Source organism: Macaca thibetana, chromosome 19 (assembly GCF_024542745.1).
Source record: "Macaca thibetana thibetana isolate TM-01 chromosome 19, ASM2454274v1, whole genome shotgun sequence".
Lineage (NCBI taxonomy): Eukaryota > Metazoa > Chordata > Mammalia > Primates > Cercopithecidae > Macaca > Macaca thibetana.
Genome location: NC_065596.1, coordinates 30,624,101 through 30,636,290, shown reverse-complemented (window position 1 = coordinate 30,636,290; position 12,190 = coordinate 30,624,101). Strand labels below are relative to the sequence as shown.

Below are 12,190 nucleotides of genomic sequence, written 5' to 3'. Positions count from 1 at the left end.
AGGGACGGAGTTCCTCTGCCTGGAGGTATCTGGGGAAGACTTCCTAGGAGGCCAGACCCTCGAGCTGTATCTCAAAGGGAGAACAGCCACCTGCCAGAGTTCAGGGTGGGGAAGGCCGCCCAGGCAGCGAGAGTGATGTGTGCAGAGGCAGATGTGTGTGGATGTGTGGCCTGGTGGGACGAGGAGTCCTTTGGTGTGGATGAGACATGCGATGGGAGAAGGGAGTGGAGAGATGGAGCTAGAGGGTGGCCAGTGTGTGCTGGGGAGCCACAGGAGGCAGGGTGGGCTGTGAGCAGGGAGGGTCAGGGACAGGTGTAAAGAGACCCTCTGGGGCCACGTGGGGATGCACAGGAGGCCAGGGAGGAGTTGAGATCCAGGGAAAAGGGATGAAGCCTGAGCTGGGCCCAGATCCATGGGGCAGAGGGATTTGAGGAGCAGGAGGGTGGGGCTGGGGGATAAAGCAAAGGCAGTGGGTAAATCAGGATTTTTCCTGAACAGCCAAAAAGGGGTGCACGTGCATGCACGTGTGTGTTATACATATATGTGTATGTGTGTGTATGTACATATACAGTTAGTCCTGATTATTCAGAGTCCATATGTGTGAATTCTCCTACTCACTAAAAGTATTTGTAACCCCAAATCAATTCTTGCAGTTCTTTCGTGGCCACTTGCGGACACATAGTGTGGAGAAAAATTTTAATCACCTGACACACATGTTCCCAGCCTAGGGAGGAGCCAGATAGCATTCTGCCTCCGCGTTTCAGCGCCTACACTATATACGCCAGTGTCGTTCAGTTAATGCTACATTTTTTCCTGTTTTTATGCTTTTTGTCAGTGATTATGCCATTTAAAATGGCCTCAGCCAGGCGTGGTGGTTCACACCTGTAATCCCAGCACTTTGGGAGGCCAAGACAGGAGGATCAGAGCAGCCTGGGCAACATAGTGAGAACCCGTCTCTACAAAAAATCAAACAGCCACCTAGCATAATGCTGAAGTGTTGTCTGATGTCCCGAAGCCTGAGATGGTTAATAATTCGTGTGTTGTATCAGCTTTGTTCAGGCATGAGCTACGGTGTTGTTGGCCGTGAGTTTGTGGGGAATTCTTATCATTTCAGGTTGCCTTGGCATTCATTTGAATGTAAGTTGGACTTTCTCATGCCAGAAGCAGGGCTCGGTCACCCTCAGCACAGTTTCCAGTTTTCCACCTCCTCCCAGTTCCTCCGTGTGGTTGACCCAGATATTTCCCTTATGCAGCCGCCTCCGGGGGAACACTTCCCTCCCTATGGGTCAGCCACAGACAGCCTACTTGACGGCCCCGCTGACCACATCCCACTGAACTGTGCAGATGCCACAGTGACCCCCTCTCAGGCACAGCGTGACCTCCAGGAACTCGAGCCTGCTTGCTTTGAACCCACCAGTTAAAATCCCCTCAAAATGTTTGGATACCACCCATTGGCCTCTCATGCAACCACGAGCTCCCTTACCTCTGTGTGTGTGTGTCTGTGTGTGTGTGTGTGTGTGTGTGTGCGTGGGACGGGGGGAGGTCACCTTTGGGTGTGTCATGTGCCCCCAGGACCTGTAAGTAATAAAATCTTTATTTTCATCTTGGATCTTTCCTCATCGTCGAAAGAATCCTCTCCATCTTAAAGATCCCAGGTTAAAACAGAGTTCAGTGCTAATGAATCAACAATGCTTATTACATAAGATGTCTTTCAAAAGAAACATACATAAAACAAGGTGTATTGATTGGGGAAAATGATATGGCCGGAGGCTTGCAGGAGGCCACTGCTGTTTCCCCTGGGAGCAATGGTAGTGGGTTGGTTGATTCAGTGTTCACAGTGGCTTTAAGAACTTAACTTCCCTGGATGGCAGAGGGGACTGTGTATATATCTTAGGCTGTGTATATATCTTAGGCTGTGTATATATCTTAGGCATTCTGTTTTAAAAGGTTGCTCTCCTTTCCCTTTCACATGTGCTTCTGTCCCTTCAGGTTTACTGATAAGACCTTTCACATGTGCTTCTGTCCCTTCAGGTTTACTGATAAGCCGGGGCCCTTTGTGGGACCCTGCGGTCATTGGATCAGACCCTCAGGTATGTCCTGAAGGGAGCGGGAACAGGCAGGGACCTGGGCGGGACCTGGTGGCTCAGATCCATCTTGAGGTGGCCTCTCCTTATACCTCTTCCTTTTTTTTAGTTTTCCAAATTGCATTTGTAATATGTACCCATTGTAGAAAGACAAAAATTGTCAAAACATTCACAAGTGCCTGTGAACAACAAAACAAAAACACACAAGTGTTTTTTGAGGACAGAGTAATTTTTTTTTTTTTTTTTAAGACAGGGTCTAGCTCTGTCGCCCAGGCTGGAGTGCGGTGGTGCGATCTCGGCTCACTGCAATCTCCGCCTCCCAGGTTCAAGCAATTCTCGTGCCTCAGCCTCCCAAGTAGCTGGGATTACAGGCGTGCATCCCCATACCTGGCTAGTTTTTTGTATTTTTAGTAGAGACGGGGTTTCACCGTGTTGCCCAGGCTGGTCTCGAACCCCTGGCCTCAACTGATCTACCACCTCGGCCTCCCAAAGTGCTGGGATTACAGGCATGAGCCACCATGCACAGCCATTTTTATGAACAAAAAATGGGCTCACCCTACATACATCTCATTCTACCTCTTGCTTTTTTCCCTTAACCCTGGGGCCGTCCTTCATGCCCTTCCTTTATAGATGCACCACAGGTTTTATTGACAGCTGCACAGTAGCCATGGTTTGGCCGCACCATAACTTATAAAGCCAGTCCCTGTCACTCGTCCCTGTCCCTGGGTATTTGCACTGTCTCGTTTGGGTGTGGGGGTGTTTGTTGCTGCTGTTGTCTTTGTGCCCCTCCTGAACAGCTTTGATGCTTTTCTCTAAGCTGGAGGCAGAAATGGACAGACAGAAACGGATAGCGTGTCCCCTCTGGCTCTCTAAGGCTCATTTTTGAATTACTTTAAATCCCTGGGTTCAGATCATGGCTCTCAGCTGCCAAGCACTCCCCTCCAGTTCTCCCTCTGTAAACCTTGGGCCTCAAGGATGTTTAAGCTGGTCCACCAGAGGTTGGAGGTGGAGCTGAGGCAGGGCCCGCCTCTTTAAAGACACATGCTCAATATTTATGTGCAGGGAGACTGCACTGCTAGCTGGGATCTGCACTGAAACACTGCGGGCCAGGGGAGGGGTCTTGATGAAACGCGATTGGCTGTGAGGTGATCATTGTGGAAACTGAGTGATGGATACTTGGGTGTTCATGCCCTTCTCCAGGTGCCTGTGTATGACGTTTTCCAAAACTGAAAAAAAAATGGAAGTCCCCTGGCAATGCCAGGCACCAAGCAAATGGGCACTTTTGCTGAGACCCTCGTGCCTGTCAGTCCCCTACCCCCCACCCTTGGGCACCGACCCCCAGGATTGAGGTTGGGGGACGCCTCTCAGGCTCTCTCCCTTGCTGGGGGTTGTCTTGACCACAGAGACCCTGCAGAATTACCTGAAGGTGGTGATGGCCCTCAAGTATGAGGAGAAGCCGCCCTACGCCGTGCTGAGGAACAACCTAGAAGCTCTGCTGCAGGATCTGCGTGTGTCCCCATATGACCCCATTGGCCTCCCGATGGTGCCCTAGGTGGAATCCAGGTGGGAAGAGCTTGTGAGTCTTCAGCCCTCTCACCCCTTGCCCTCGACCCAGCCCTGCCCCAGGCTCCAGGGGACACTTCCCAGAGGCTGTCCCACGTTCATATCAGGGCCCAGCTTCCCAGGGAGATGCTGGGGTTTTCCACAGGGTCCTTGAACTTCCCAACCTCCAGGAATGGCAAGTAGCAGAAACCCGGCTTAACTTGGCTTTAAGAAAAGGGGGTTGAGGCTGGGCACAGTGGCTCACGCCTGTAATCCCAGCACTTTGGGAGGCCGAGGCAGATGGACAATGAGGTCAGGGGATTGAGACCATCCTGGCTAACACGGTGAAACCCCGACTCTACTAAAATACAAGAGAAATTAGCCGGGCGTGGTGGTGGGCGCCTATAGTCCCAGCTCCTCGGGAGGCTGAGGCGGGAGAATGGTGTGAACCCGGGAGGCGGAGCTTGCAGTGAGCCGAGATGGCACCACTGCACTCCAGCCTGGGTGACAGAGTGAGACTCCATCTCAAAAAAAAAAAAAGAAAGAAAAGAAAAGTGGGGTTGATTGGCTGTTGTAGCTAGAAAAGTCTAAGGGGGAGCTTCAGGCACAACAGGATTCAGAGCCTCAAAAATAGCATCAAGGCCGGGCGCGGTGGCTCACGCCTGTAATCCCAGCACTTTGGAAGGCCGAGGCGGGCGGATCACAAGGTCAGGAGATCGAGACCATGGTGAAACCCCGTCTCTACTAAAAATAGAAAAAAATTAGCCGGGCGCAGTGGCGGGCGCCTGTAGTCCCAGCTACTCGGGAGGCTGAGGCCGGAGAATGGCGGGAACCCGGGAGGCGGAGCTTGCAGTGAGCCGAGATCGCGCCACTGCACTCCAGCCTGGGCGACAGAGCGAGACTCCGTCTCAAAAAAAAAAAAAAAAAAAAAAAATAGCATCAAGACGTTTTCTGTCTCTTGCCATCTTCTGTCCCTTCTTGCATCCCTGCCTCCCTGTGTCCTTCCACCCAGCCACCTGTAGTCTCTACTTTCCTTTGGCCTGGCCCCCTTGGCTCCCCATACACAAAAGGTAGCTGCTCCATGCCTTCAGGTCTTGTTCATAGCGCGCACTCCTCCATCGTGTGGATGACGGACACTCCTCACAGCCAGCAGCTGGGCATTTGCTTAGTTTCCCAGATTTTTCTTTTACAAGCAGTGCTGCCTGTGTGCACAGCCCGGCTGCTGGTGCGCGCTGTCTGTGGATGGAGGTGTCAACTTGACAGTGAGGAAGTGAGGACTAGATGGCTTTACTTCCGTCAGCACTGTGTGTAAATGTGCAGGCATGTTTGCAAGGTCGAAGACAAACTTCACAGTAAATTTTGGCAAGGGTGCAGGGATGTGTGCTGAAGAGGGGTTTCTCCAGGCTCCCTCTCTGTCCCCGGAGTCGTCATTTCTCTCATCAGGGTTGGCTGGAACCAAAGCTCAGCGTTTTGTCTAACTCGGCACCACCCTGGGGGCATTTGGCCGTGTCTGGAGATACTTGGTTATCAGGATGCAGGACGGTGGAGGCTGGGAGGCTGCCTGGCATCCTGCAACACACAGCATGGTCCCCACCTCTACCCGCCCCCCACAAAGAATCCCCCGGCCCCAGTGGTCACCAGTGCCGCGATTGCGAGATCCTGGTCCAGGGGAGTCTTGAATAGCGTCTCCTTTTGGCGGCCTGTCTCCCTGTGCAGCGACCTCTTCTTGGCACTTGGATTACAAGTGCTTCTTTTTTTTTTTTTTTTTTTTTTTTTTTTGGAGACGGAGTCTCGCTGTGTCCCCTAGGCTGGAGTGCAGTGGCGCGACCTCTGCTCACTGCAAGCTTCGCCTCCCGGGTTCACGCCATTCTCCTGCCTCAGCCTCCCGAGTAGCTGGGACTACAGGCGCCCACTACCGCGCCCGGCTAATTTTTTGTATTTTTAGTAGAGACAGGGTTTCACCGTGGTCTCGATCACCTGACCTTGTGATCCGCCCGCCTCGGCCTCCCAAAGTGCTGGGATTACAGGCGTGAGCCACCGCGCCCGGCCTACAAGTGCTTCTACATTCCCACAACCTTTCCTCACATCTGAGGCTGAAGCATAAGCTGACACGTGTGTGCCAGGCGACTCGCAGAGCCCCTGCGCACAGAGTGGGCCAGCGGTGAGGGGTGGGGGCCCTCTTCTCTGTGGTGGAGTAGCAGGCTCTCTGCCTCAACCAGAGGCGCCGAGAGTCAAGTCATGACCTTCTGTGCCAGTCTCACTCCTTCCCCCACCTCTCCAGCTCGATGCAGAGCTCCTCCTCCATGCACCCAGTTTTCCAGGCTGGACAGCTCGGGGTCCTCCCCAACACCCTCACTCCCTCAGCAGCCTCCTCCAAACCTTCGGTCCCAGATGAGACCAACCATGGGTCACTTGTCACAGTCTTCTGCTGGCATCGAGCTTCTCCAGGGCAGGGTTCAGTCTGACTCTATGGTCTCTGCTTTTCTGGCATAGCACAGGGCAGAGGCTTCGTCCTGTTTATCGATGGAGCAAATGTCCTGTTTATCGATGTCCTGTTTATCAAAAGGCGTTTAGAACCCGACACCTGACAACCCCGCAGGGTCTCCACCATCTCACACCCGCACGTTCTCTGGAAGCCACTCACTCAGCCCCTTGGTTGGGAACGTAACGAGGAGATGGCATTTGAGGAGCCCGGTGACCTTCGAGCGCCTTGAAAGTCATCTCGCCTCTTCTCCACAGCACCTCCTTGCCTTGGCCCGAGGCCGAGCTCCCTTCCTCCCCTGTGCATGATGCGCCAGCCACACACCCTCCCCTCCAATTCTAGACCAGGCCAAGCTGGACCCCACCCCGGAACCTTTGCACCTGCCATCCCAATGTCTGGAAGGCTCCCCTCTTCCTGGTTTTATGCACCTGCTGCTTCTCAAGACCCGAGGCCTCTCCATCCTCTATGAGGCATCCTCACTGCCCCTCACACACCTGCTCATCGCGTCGCATGTTTTCCACGCAGCCCTTGCTCCCCTCTGGAGGGAAGCGTGTGTTTAATGTGGAGTCTCCACCCCCCTCCTCCGCGTCCTAAGCCCAGCAGGGGCTCCTCGTCCCGTATGGTCATGATGACATCCCCAGTACCTAGAAGGTGCCCGGCACGAAGTGAAGGACAGAGGGTGTTCCCTGAATGAATGAGACACTAACAGCCATTTTTATTGTCTTCTAGAATTTTCCATTTGCAGTGTGCAACAGAAAGAAAAAAAAAAATGAAGCAATGTGACTCAAGGTCTGCTGTTTAATCACAGATAAGCTTCTAGAACAAGCCCTGGAATGTGCATTCCTGCCACTGGTTTCGGGATACTCATCAGTCCTGATTAGCCTCAGGGAGACCCCCCGTTTCCCTCCAGTGAATGTGAAGTTCCCCGTCTGGGTGGCCTGCCCTTCAGCCAGTGTCCTAGCAAAGCTGGATGGGGTTGGGCCGGCCCCCAGGGGGGACCCCTGCTACCCTTGACACCTCTGTGCTTTGGTAATAAATTTTTTACCAGAGCTTAAGGAACCAGTGTGTCTGCAAAAGTTCTTTTGGGGCCCAGGTGCGGTGGCTCATGCCTGTAATTCCAGCACTTTGGGAGGCCAAGACAGGAGGATCACTTGAGCCCACGAGTTTGAGACCAGCCTGGGCAACAGGGTGAAACCCATCTCTACAAAAAATACAAAAACCAGCTAGCCGTGGTGGTGGACTCCTGTCGTCTCAGCTACTTGGGAGGCTGAAGCAGGAGGATTACTTGAGCCCAGCAGGTTGAGGCTGCAGTGAGCCATGACTGCACCACTGCACTCTAGCCTGGGCAACAGAGTAAGACCCTGTCTCAAAAAAAAGAAAGAAGGAAGAGAGAAGCTAAACCGGCTTCTCTAAATTTTGTCTTGAGTAGCTCAGATCATGCATCATACTTTGGAGTGTGGAGAATCCGAGGCCAGGTAAGGAAGAAAGTGCTCTCAGACACCCTGACTCTCCTGTACTGATAAACCCTGCTCAGGAGAAGCAGGTGGGATCAGGGAACCGCATACCATCTCCTGACTGAAGGCGGGTGTGTGCGCCCCTTTCCAGAAGGGGACATCTGCTAACAACAGAAAAACCGGCCCCCCAAACCTGTCCTGCTTAGACCCCTTGTTGCACATGAATCCGTGAACCCTGAAAATGTGAGACAGGTCCAGTGAATTTGGAAACTTTGTTTTGCCAAGGTTGAGGACATGGACCGCGACACAGCCTCAGGAGGTCCTGATGACGTGGCCAAGGTGGTTGGGGCACAGCTTAGTTTTATACGTTTTAGGGAGACTTGAGACACGAGTCACTATGTGTAAGAAGTACTTGGGTTCCGTTTGGAAAGGCAGGACAACTTGAAGCAAAGGCAGGAAGACTCGGAGTGGGGAGGGGGCTTCCAGGTCACAGATGGGTGAGAGATGAACAGGTGTGTTCTCTGGCGTTTCTGATTAGCCTTTCTAAAGGGAGGCGATCAGACGTGCATCTGTCTCAGTGAGCAGAGGGGTGGCTCTGAATAGAATGGGAGGTGGGTTTGCCCTAAGCTGTTCCCAGCTTGACTTTTATTTATTTTCCTTTCACAAGTCTATAAAAGATTAGGGGCGTCAGCTGCACTTCAGCACCCAAATCAGGTGAGCAGACGGTCAGTGTCACAATATCAACACCGGTCTCCATCCTCTGCCCGCTGGGGCAGTGCCCAGTCCAGTGCCTCAAGGTCCTGGCAGCCCCTGTGTCCTCCTTCCTCATCTCTTGAGCCAGCACAGCCAGCCCAGCCTGACCCTGCTTAGACAATGGAAGGAACCCAGGTCCAGGCCCAGGGAAGGCCCGGGCAGTGGCCCCACGTCTCTGAGCCCAGGGCCTTCTGTCTCCAGAGCCCAGGTTCTGAACCCTTGTGGGTTTTGGCAGCTCATCCTCCGAGCTCTGAGAGGAGGGTGTTGTCAGGATTAGATGATGATCTCCCAGCACAGGGGACGGGAATGGCCCGGGTGCCACCAGGACGTGCAGCTGACGGTGGCTGGAGCCCGTTCTCTGTCCCCCACACCCACACCCTGCCCCTTGCCCCAAAATGGAACCCTGGCTTAGATTTAATCAGACATTGATGGTGGTGGTGTATTTTTGTTTTAGTTTTTGAGACAGTCTCGCTCTGTCACTGAGGCTGGAGTGCAGTGGTGCGATCTCGGCTCCCTGTAACCTCCGCCTCCCAGGTTCAAGCGATTCTCCCGCCTCAACCTCCTGAATAGCTGGGGCTACTTTCCACCACGCCTGGCTAATTCTTGTATTTTTGTATTTTTGGTAGAAACGGAACAGGGGTTTTGCCATGTTGGCCAGGCTGGTCTTGAACTCCTGACCTCAAGTGATCCACCCTCCCAAAGTGCTATGATTACAGGTGTGTGCCACTGCACCTGACCCATTTTTATCTATTATGCCTTTTTTTTTTTTTTTTTTTTTTTTGACACGGAGTCTCACTCTGTTGCCCAGGCTAGAATGCAGTGGCTCAATCTCAGCTCATTGCAACCTCCACCTCCCGGTTCAAGCGATTCTTCTGCCTCAGCCTCCCGAGTACTGGAACTATAGGCGCCGCCACCACGCCCGGCTGATTTTTGTATTTTTAGTAGAGACTGGGTTTCACCATTTTGGCCAGGCTAGTCTTTTTTTTTTTTTTTTTTTTTTTTTTTTTTTTTTTTGAGACGGAGTCTCACTCTGTCCCCCTTGCTGGAGTGCAGTGGCCGGATCTCAGCTCACTGCAAGCTCCGCCTCCCGGGTTCAGGCCATTCTCCTGCCTCAGCCTCCCGAGTAGCTGGGACTACAGGCGCCCGCCACCTCGCCCGGCTAGTTTTTTTGTATTTTTTAGTAGAGACGGGGTTTCACTGTGTTAGCCAGGATGGTCTCGATCTCCTGACCTCGTGATCCACCCGTCTCGGCCTCCCAAAGTGCTGGGATTACAGGCTTGAGCCACCGCGCCCGGCCCAGGCTAGTCTTAAACTCCTGACCTTGTGATCTGCCTGCCTTGGCCTCCCGAAGTGCTGGGATTACAGGCGTGAGCCACCACGCCTGGCCTATTATGCCGTATTTTTACTAAACCTCCATTTTTGACTAACCTATTCATTGTGTTATAACTGCCTACAGCTTTTAGTTCAGGAACGTGCTGTGCAGGTGAATAGCCTGGGAGCAATGGGCTATACCGTACGGCCTCGGCGTGTGGCAGGCTGTACGATTTACGACTGCGTAAGCACATTCGAGGATGCTCACATAACAGAATCGCCTGACCATGCATTTCTCAGGACACATCCCCACACCTAAGTGACGCGTGGAAAGCAAGTTCTGTGTGAAAGATGCAGTAATGCGCCTCAGCAGAGCCCACAGCAGCGCGGTTAACGCCCTGGCAGGCCGTCCAGGGAACTGGCTCATCTTGCGTGTGGTGCCTGTGGTTCCTCCCTGATGCATGTTCCGTGGAAGGAGGAGGAAAGAAGTTGGATGTGACCACCGCAAACACCATATTAGAATGGGAGTGGAATGCAGACTGCAGCTGCAAGGAATTTGATAAGCGAATCCTGCAAAAAGAAGACACAGCTGGCTGGGCACGGTGGCTTACGCATGTAACCCCATCACTTTGGGAGGCTGGGGCTGGCAGATCACCTGAAGTCGGGAGTTCGAGACCAGCCTGGCTGACATGGTGAAACCGCGTCTCTACCAAAAATACAAAAATTAGCCAGGCATGGTGGCATGCGCCTATAATCCCAGCTACTCAGGAGGCTGAGACATGAGTATCGCTTGAACCCGGGAGACGGAGGTTGCAGTGAGCCAAGATCGCGCCACTGCACTCCAGCCTGGGCGATAGAGTAAGACTCTGTCTCAAAAAAAAAAAAGAAAAGAAAAAGGACACTGCTAAGGGGGACAAAATCATCGGGGAAATATAATTAGTGATAGAGGTAATGTGATTCACACATTTATAATTTATTTCAGATAAATAATGGATGATTATCTGTGTCTGGTCAAATATGGAGGTTGAGGTCCCAGGAAGCGGGCTCTGAGGCGGAGAGCAGCCTGCAGGGATGTGTAGGCTGCCCCGGGATCCATAGTGGGAGTGGGGGGAGCGGGAACGACAGAGAGAGAATCAAGCTCCGATGCGGCCCAAGGACAGCCCCACCCGAGGCTTCAGGGAGCTCTGAAGCTGGACCTGCCCTGCAGAAGGGTCTCAGTTTGGACCAGGGTGGTCAGCCCACATCATGGGCTGCCCTGGGAAGAGGCGTGACTCAGATGAGACTCGCCTCTGATGGATGCTTTATGTTAATTACTTCCTTATGCCTCACAAGAACCCTGTGAGTTAGGCTGACTGTGTCCACAGCGCAGAGGAGGAAAGTGAAGAGTAAAGTAACTTGCTCAAACTATTAGTCTCAGGATGGGGCTGAAATCTGAGTCCAGTTCTGGCTGTCACACCAGCACGACTCCCACACACTTGCTGATGTCCTGTTTCCATGGAGCGCTCTTCACCTCGGAACCATCCCTGACGTCTCCCTCTCCAACCAAAGCCCGAGCCCTTCGGGGGCCGCCTCTTGTGGATCTTGATCGCTGAGTACTCGGTGCTGCTGGGGGCCTCCTGGTCCTCAGGCTCCCGGAGCCTCAGGCCCTGGAAGCTGAGGGAGGCGTAGTAGACCTCCTGCTCTTCCCCCTGCCCTGGGGTGGGGGTGGCTGCACCTGGGGGAAGGTGGTCTTGGGAGCTGCCTGCCGAGCATTCATGCTGCTGACCCTGAATGCAGGGGAGAAAGGGGGTCAAATTAGGATCATGGGGGCTAAGCGAGAGCAAGGAGGATGCACAAGAGGACCTGGAAGCTGAGCATTTCCTGTTTCACCTACTCATTCCACAGACGCTGGCTGGGCCCTCGTTCTTTCACTCATTCAGCAAGTATTTGAGAACAATAACATCTGGCTCTTGGTAATTCACTGCCAAACTCACAAAATCCAGACTCACAAAATCCTCACCACAATCCACTGGGGAGGCACTATGGTCCCCATGATCAGATGGAGAAATGGAGGCTGAGTAAATACTCCAAACCCACACATCTAAGCAGTGGTCAGGCCAGGATTCACGTCCAAGTTTCTCTGACTCCAGCACCTGCTGCCCTTATGGAACAGCTCCCCTGTGCCAGCCCCTGGATATTCCTGGGGGAACTAGGGAGACACCATCCCTGACCTCAGGCAGCTTGCAGTGTGGAAGGAGCAGACATTAAAGCTCTAGTCAATCAAGTTACTATCTAATTGCAAATTATGAGTGGATGCCCAGGAAGGAGGAGGTATGAGAAAGACGGGGATTTGCTTGGACCTGGACTGACCTCAGGGACCTCGGAAGATCTACTCAAACACAATTGTGAAATTGAGCTAGAAGCCCAGGAAAGAAAGGTTACTGTAGGTAAAGGATTCACCTTGCCCAGAGAAAGATGTGACAGAGGGAGACTCCGTCTCAAACAACAACAACAACAACAACAAAAACAGAACTGGAAGTCGCTCTGGGTGAGTCTGAGTTGTAATGAGTGAATGTGAAGGCCTT

General features: G+C 53.0%; 1 protein-coding gene across 4 annotated transcripts in view; it reads left to right on the top strand.

Annotated features, from left to right (window-relative positions):
- VRK3 (VRK serine/threonine kinase 3) overlaps positions 1 to 7,157 on the top strand; it is a 49,520-nt gene extending 42,363 nt beyond the window's left edge. For all 4 annotated transcript variants that reach the window (XM_050771508.1, XM_050771505.1, XM_050771504.1 and 1 more), the window contains 3 exons: positions 2,032 to 2,090; positions 3,488 to 3,647; positions 6,838 to 7,157. In XM_050771508.1, coding sequence (XP_050627465.1) covers positions 2,032 to 2,090; positions 3,488 to 3,636 — 208 coding nt within the window. In that variant the 3' untranslated portion in view covers positions 3,637 to 3,647; positions 6,838 to 7,157. The remainder of the gene's footprint in view (positions 1 to 2,031; positions 2,091 to 3,487; positions 3,648 to 6,837) is intronic.
- Positions 7,158 to 12,190: the final 5,033 nt, after the last annotated feature.